The sequence below is a fragment of the Juglans microcarpa x Juglans regia genome, chromosome 6S, assembly GCF_004785595.1.
Source record: "Juglans microcarpa x Juglans regia isolate MS1-56 chromosome 6S, Jm3101_v1.0, whole genome shotgun sequence".
Taxonomy (NCBI): Eukaryota; Viridiplantae; Streptophyta; class Magnoliopsida; order Fagales; family Juglandaceae; genus Juglans; species Juglans microcarpa x Juglans regia.
In genome coordinates this window covers 10,338,802-10,346,217 of record NC_054605.1, presented here as the reverse complement: position 1 = coordinate 10,346,217, position 7,416 = coordinate 10,338,802, and the positions used below count along the sequence as shown (strand labels likewise).

The following is a 7,416-nucleotide window of genomic DNA, read 5'->3' as shown; positions in this document are numbered from 1 at the left end:
GAGGTACCACGACCCCTAAGCTCCCCCATTCTCTTCCGTGCAGGGAATAGCTCGAGCATTGCCAGCATAGAGTGATCCAAGCACGCGAAACACGACATCAACACTTATTAATGCTAAGATTTATTATAATTATGGAATAGCCATTGCATAATTCAAACTTTAATTACCAAATAGGAGAATAATCAAAACCAGCCCTTAATAGCCTGGTTGTCACGAGCCCACCATGTCGTAACCATTGCCCATTTGCTCCATTTAAATGTATAAAGACTTTATTATTATATGAATTCTTTCATTTAGTAGTTCTACATTATATATTTATTGAAAAAGATAAAACAAATAAGTGTGTTGTAGTGTTGAGTAAAACTTTTCTTATTATATATATATATATATATATCCAAATTTGCTCAATATATTTTGCTAATTAAGATATTGCAATTTCTTAGGAGAGAAAAATATTAAATATTTGGTCATTTTTTTAAAAAATATTCAAGTTTGTGCTTTGAATAAATAAAAGATTTGATAAAAAAAATATAGTTAAAATTTAAAAAATCAAAGATCGTTTAAAAATGAGAAAGATAATAACATCTGAACCTAAGTATAAAAATTAATCACCACTAAATAGACCACCGCAAAAGCAGGGTGCCACCTGCCTTACGGATTTTCCAACGCGTGCCTCTGAACACGTCGAAACTCACACCCTCTTAGACCTACACAAATTCTCATTTCTCTCTCTCTCTCTCTGTCTCTGTCTCTACACCTAACTCGGAATATATATATGAAAATAATCTCAGTAGACGTGCATTTTCATTCTCAAACTTCTCTTTCCGTTCGTTTCTCGGGACTTTTCGTCTCCGATCAGAAACACAGGCGTCGACCCGTGAAAAGTTTATTGGAATTTTCTCTGGTAAAACTGAATGCCCAATTGTAAGACAACAACTCCTCTGCATTTTCTTAGTAATCAATCAAATGGAGCGCAATATGTGTTTTATTTCTCTCTGGGTTCGGTTACCTGTAGTCTATAGATCTTGTTGTGGATGATACTGTAACAAATCTTAGAACTTTGTGGAACTTTTGGCTTTTAACAATATATAGACCTCCAACAATTTCGTTCATTTTATTTGTTTCCGGACAAAGTAATGGAACATGAGATTATTTTGTGAATGTGGGATTGAACTGGTTTTTGTGAAAGGATCCAAACCTTGCTGGTTGTGAAATGAGCGATTGCATTGTAGATCAGACGCTACTCATTGCTTTTCTGCTCATTTTTTGATTGCCCATGAGACCAGTGGTTAATTGTTATTTTCAAGAGAAAAAGATTGTACCACCAGAAGTTTTCTCATTTTAGTAGGAACTCGAGAAAGTTAAGGCAATTTCAGATTTTTCGATCGATAATGATCATAAATGCATGAGGCTATTATTGATTTTATCATTTGTGGAGTGTACATGTGTGACTTGCATTTTATTTTCTTTTGGAATATTTTTTTTAGTAGTGCAATGCTTCTCTTGATTGTATATTTTATTATCCCCAGTTATACCTATTGATGCGGCACATTTTAACTTGCTTTATATGTCCCGGTTAAATAGATAGCCACTCAAAATGTATCTTATCAATAGGTGTGACAAAAAAAAAAAAAAAAATCTAAAATGATGAAGAGCATGTCTCCTTTTAGTGTTACGTGGGACTCCCCATGGCAACGGTCTTAATTTAATATCCAGAGTAATACACCGGTTGATTCATGAAGATACTTGACTGATAATGTATGCTAATGCATCAATTTGCTGCTTAGGGGCTAAATTCTTATTTGTTAATAAAAACATCCGAATGGGAGAATATAAATCGTGTGATGAAAAAATCATTCTATCAGTGCATGCTTTTATGAAGGTAACTGGTTTGAGCTTGACATGAAGACGATTGAAGGGCAATTCTTTTAGATTATATGTTTTGTCCTTTTAAACCCATTGTGAGGTTGCTTTCAAATTTATGATTAAGATCATAGCAAGCAAGGACAAACCCATACTATGTGACTGGGGGCGCAGGTCGTTTTGTGGAATCCACTGAGATGTGACTAACTAAATATGTAGTGGAGAAGGCGGTAGTCCTAGGATTAGGAGTGTCTTTGAGCAGCAAGCAAACAGTTTGAAGAAATCAAGTTTACTCTGTTTACTAGTGTGTGTTAGATGGTTTTAGACACTGTTTACTTGACCTGGATGTTGTTGTTTTGCTATATACAAAAGGTCCTTTTTTAAACACAAACTGTAGATACGGTTGGGCAGTGAAGCTTTTCAATTGTATTGTGAGTTTGGTTGGTATCTTTTTCTTCCTCTTCTTCACGCTCTTCATGTTACTTCTTACTTTTGAGCAGCAAGCAAACAGTTTGCTATTGCTGACATAATAACGGTTTTATTACATTTGTGGCCTTTTGCCTGACTGGCACCTCCCCTCCATTCCATAGGGATGGTAGGGGCTTGATTGTGGGATCAATCCCCATGTAGACAGGGCCATACGTGCCCTGCCAAAAATCTTCCTAAGTGAAAAATATGTCAGGGTTGGGTTTGAGATTTTTTCATGCATTCTATCTTAGATATCACTGACCTTAACTTCCATGATTTAGTATTGACTTTCTTTGAAATGTCATTTAATGTCCTTCCTTGAAAGTTTACAAAGTGAAGATGAAAGTGGTGAAGTTTAAATATGGGTGCATATACCTGGTTTTGTGATGTCGGTCTGGTTGATTCTTGACATCACCTCTTGAGAAAAAAAAAAAAAAAAAAAAAAGACCCTCAGATCCTGATCTACAAATGAATAGGAAGTGAATCATGGGTCTTTGAATTAAGAGGGTAAGAGAGGGGTGGGGGCTTTGTTCGCTAAGTTTTTTTTTTTTTTTTGATAAGTTTGTTCGCTAAGTTATTTAGAAATGACTCTTGGCCTTGGATCTGTTTAAAGTGTGTTTACCTTTTCTTTTAAGCCAGCCTTCCCACTCTACTGGAAACTGTCCTCTTATTAGTATGTCTCATCAAAGTAAATTTCTGTTATAGCTACATTTAATACTGTTGTTATAAGATACCTTATTATCATGTTTTTTTTGGACCAACAGATATGCGTCTTCCTTGATCTTAGTTTCGGTTGTTAAGCAAAATTTGGGGTTTCTTATACTTTTGCCTACTGCTTGTCCATCTTATATTCAATCTTGTGGCTCTGCAAGGACGGTATGTGCCTATTCTTGTCCATCATACTATTTATCTTCAACATTGTGTCATAAAATATCCCTGAATGCAAGTGTGTGATTTTATGGAGCTAATTCTTTTATGTATCATAGCAGGTGTTGGGGTTTTAGTTTATAAAATCTAAGATGTCTTCTCCAAGCAAGAGGAGAGAGATGGATGTGATGAAGTTGTAAGTTGCTCACCATTTTTAGATATTTGTGTGAAGTTATATATGTATGATCTTTAGTTTAGCAAAGTTGGAGTTATATCTTGAGTTCTGTTTCAGGCTTGCAGTTCCAATTTCACATGCTGAGTTATGAGTGATGATCTTCTTTCTGGCACCTCTCACATGTGTTAATGTTGTCCAGGATGATGAGTGATTACACGGTCGAGACAATAAATGATGGACTCAATGAATTTAATGTGGAATTCCACGGTCCAAAAGAAAGTATTTTCCTTATTCTCAGGCTTCTATTTCCTCATAATGTAATATACGTTTGCAATGTTTTTATTGGTATTCTCTCTCTCCCTTCCTTCTTCCCCCACCACCCCCCCCCCCTTTCTTGTGGGTGAATATCGATAGTGATTTGGATAAGACCTTGAAAATGTATGGTCTGTATACTTCTAAATACTACAGCAGAGAAAGTATATTATATCACTATTCCTTTGAAGTTGCTAAAAACCCTAAATTCGTATTAATCTTTGTCTGATGACTCATAGTTTTATGAGATCTGCATTGTCCACTTTTTTCCTTTGGTTGATGTACATAGACATACAGGAGTTAATGATGCTTAAGAATAATGGCAAACTAATTCTATTTCGAATTTCGGATAAGGTTTTGATTCTTATTTCCCTTTGTTTTGGTTGATTTTGGCACAAATATTAAACAGAACATTTCGAGAATCCTGTCTTTCTACCATTGCCATTCATATTTTACTGAATGATTCGTCTGCTTTTGGTGAATTCATTCTTTGATGTTAACTGTTGGTTTCAGGCCTTTATGAAGGTGGGATTTGGAAAGTCCGCGTTGAGCTTCCTGATGCTTATCCATACAAGTCTCCTTCTATTGGCTTTGTGAACAAGATATACCACCCAAATGTTGATGAGCTGTGAGAAACTTGTACCTCAAAGCAATCTTATCTCTTATCATTTCCAACTAAGCTCTTCTGCTCTAGGAACATTTTACTGCTATGTACAAATCAGTTGGCAGACTTGATATTTAAAAGGTTCAGTTTTATAAAATTCTGGCTGGCTACTACTGCTTCTAGAGGAAGCATCAGAATAGAAATGTGATTGACCATCTGGGTTTTTCATCAGCAGTTGAAAACTGACATCTGATAATATCATTCCTAGTTTATTAAAAAGCTGACTTTGGTTTCTTTACTTCACTATGCAGATCTGGTTCTGTATGCTTGGATGTTATTAATCAATCTTGGAGTCCAATGTTTGGTAATTGCCAGCTATCAACTCTTTTTTCAGTCATAGATTGTGTAGTTTAGTTTGTACAGGTGTCTCTATTCATGTTTTTCACTTGTTAATACCCATTTTGCACTTCCTTATCCGAATATGTAACTCTCTTGCACAAATGAGCAAGCTCTCTCTCTCTCTCTCTCTCTCTCTCTCTCTCTCTCTCTCCTCACACAATATAATTATGGTTTCTGTTGCCACAGATCTGTTAAATGTATTTGAAGTTTTCCTTCCGCAGCTCTTGCTTTATCCCAATCCTTCCGACCCGCTTAATGGTGATGCCGCATCATTAATGATGAAGGATCGAAAGCAGTATGATCAGAAAGTTAAAGGTGAAAATTTTATTACTGTGTAAACAACTTTTTGTTTTGCTATATTGGTGAGTTTTCTAGCAAACCAAAATCAAAGGAGAATAAGAATTATTTGAAAATGAGTTATGATACTCTATAACTCTTTTTGCAACTTTTTTTTAAATGAAGGACAGTTATGTAAAATCTGACATTCATATTAATAGAACTTCAGTATTTTTAATGAAGTGTCACTTTCACATTAGCAGGTTATAAAATGGGTTGTAAAATATGGGGAACTCACTCGGCAATGGCACAGAGGGTCCCTCAGACATTTATGCATGAATGAAATTTAGACCAAGAAGATGTTTTGGGCTGTCTAATATATCTTGTTCATTTAGATATTTTGAGGAAGAACCTAAAAAACAACCCAAAACAAAACCGAAAATTCCAATGTTTGACCACAAATCTGCTGAGAAAAATTCAACAGGTGTGGCATCGACTATCACCTCAGACCCAGTTGCAAGATTCTTCCTAGATATTATTCTTTCTCCAAGTCTTGTCTATGTTATCTTAACATTCAAGTCCATTGAATTGAATATATTTCCCTGTATTCAAATCCGTCTTGTCTATGGTACAACTTCAAAGACTAGTAGACTGGTAATACTTCAGTCACTTGAAAAACTTGAATGTCCTCTTCTTTGAAATTGTTTCTTAATACGGTCTAAAATTGATAATAAATCAGGGGAAACTTTTTATGTCTCTTATTGGTAAAGGAGCGAATGTTATATGGAAGCTAAAAACACAATTTTTTCCTCTATTATCTGTGGATACAGAATACTGTGAGCGATATGCAAAGAGGGAGAACATCTCCAATTCCACAGCTGAAGTGGACAGTGGGGATGAGGAGATCAGCGAGGAAGAAAGTGGTGGTTCTAGTGATGATGATATTGCTGGACATGCAGACCCATAATGAGTTGAATGGGGGCTTGGTTCTTTGACTTGAAAACCTCCCTTATAGCAGCATCAATGAAATCCTATAATATGTTCACCCGTTTGATTGTTACTAGTTGTACGATGATGTTTTATTTGCTTGTAGAATCATAATCATGTGACAGATTTCAATTGAGACAACCCTGTACTGATATTTAAAGTTACAGGGGATGAAATGGAAAACAAAGAAATAGAAGAAATTGACAAGAAACTTTTTTAGTACTAATGTTCTGTTTCATGTTCGAGTGTTTTACATTTAAGTATTTGTTCGTTCTTTGGCCGGCTTTCCTGATTGCCTGTCTTGACACAGTGACTTGAGATTCAAGGATGCTTGAATGTGGTGTGTATCCTTCTGTTCTGCATGGAGAGGATTTGTCCCAATGTTTTTGTATGGTTTTGTTGAGGTCAATTTGGTTATCTTTCTTTGGGCTTGGACCCAGTTCCATGATTCTGTCCTCAATACTGGCTACATCTTGCATCTTCTGTACATCAAATGAGTACGATATATACAAGATTTAAGGCTAACATGCTTTACAAGTAATTACAACTAAACTAACAAACTAACTTAAACTAATAACAGAATTAACTAACACTCTAACTTGAAGTATATAAAGAGAGAGAATAGCAAATTGATCCACATGGCCACTAAACCAAAGAAGGCAAACAATTTTTTTTTTATTGGCACTGTGTCCGAGAATAGCATCCCGACTAATTCTGGGGGTGCATAGGTTTTTAACAAGGAGTTTTCCGCATGTGCACCTTGGGTAATTCAAAGAGAAAATCTCTCTATCCGATAGTCCCTAAAAATTATTTACACTTAAGAGGATTCTAACCTTAAACCTAGAAGGAGCATACCACCAAGATCAAGACTTTTACCACTTGAGCCATCCCTTAGGGATTGTAAGGCAAACAATTAGTATAAATGAACTATTGCACCTACAACATTGTCTTCTTGTCTGATGCTAAAAAAAGAGCTGAGAGGGAAAGAAAGAAATTGAGACAAAAGAAAAGAGATATTAAGGTGCAACAAAATTGTGCATTTGTGGCATTTTATCAACAGGTTCTATGCAGACCAACCCACGTAAGACCAAGCCACCTATGAACATCTCGTGGACATCATTCAGCTAAATCTGGTACAAAGATCATTGCATTGAAACATAATCCGAGAGAAGAGATTTTTTTACCCGCTTTGGCTCTTGGTTCGATCTGACTCGACCATTAGGGTTTAGTAATACAATTCGACCTACTAATTAGGATTTACTATATACTGTATTAAACTCTTGTACAACTGCACTGTATCTTTGAATTTTATTTGAATAAAATTCTCTACAGCTCTGTGGACGTAGGCACATTGCCAAACTATGTAAATCTTGTGTTGCGTATGATTGATTCTATTTTCTCCTTTACATTTTCTCTTATCGTACCTAATATGTTGTACATAAAATGCTTTTAAAAATTAATGCCC

At 35.5% G+C, this 7,416-nt stretch overlaps 1 protein-coding gene across 4 annotated transcripts; it reads left to right on the top strand.

Moving 5' to 3' along the window:
* Window positions 1–631: 631 nt before the first annotated feature.
* On the top strand, window positions 632–6,169 carry LOC121237895 (ubiquitin-conjugating enzyme E2-23 kDa-like). 4 transcript variants are annotated; one of them, XM_041134822.1, is made up of 8 exons: window positions 632–924; window positions 3,096–3,207; window positions 3,321–3,394; window positions 3,573–3,718; window positions 4,199–4,313; window positions 4,601–4,653; window positions 4,875–5,003; window positions 5,228–5,780. In XM_041134822.1, exons 3-8 carry the CDS (start codon window positions 3,351–3,353, stop codon window positions 5,305–5,307), a joined length of 567 nt encoding a protein of 188 aa, XP_040990756.1. In that variant the 5' UTR covers window positions 632–924; window positions 3,096–3,207; window positions 3,321–3,350; the 3' UTR covers window positions 5,308–5,780. The 4 variants fall into 4 exon arrangements, with proteins under 4 accessions (XP_040990756.1, XP_040990755.1, XP_040990753.1 ...); XM_041134821.1 differs by lacking the exon at window positions 5,228–5,780 and adding an exon at window positions 5,795–6,169 and having other exon boundaries at window positions 636–924; window positions 3,491–3,718; XM_041134819.1 differs by lacking the exon at window positions 5,228–5,780 and adding an exon at window positions 5,795–6,169 and having other exon boundaries at window positions 637–924.
* Window positions 6,170–7,416: the final 1,247 nt, after the last annotated feature.

What these genes read in the sequence shown, in the direction of transcription:
- LOC121237895 (XM_041134819.1), top strand. Translation starts at nt 3,351, where the DNA reads ATGTCTTCTCCAAGCAAGAGGAGAGAGATGGATGTGATGAAGTT. An exon ending in CACCCAAATGTTGATGAGCT is followed by an intron (nt 4,314 to 4,600) that starts GTGAGAAACTTG and finishes TTCACTATGCAG; the next exon opens with ATCTGGTTCTGTATGCTTGG. An exon ending in ATCTTGGAGTCCAATGTTTG is followed by an intron (nt 4,654 to 4,874) that starts GTAATTGCCAGC and finishes CTGTTGCCACAG; the next exon opens with ATCTGTTAAATGTATTTGAA.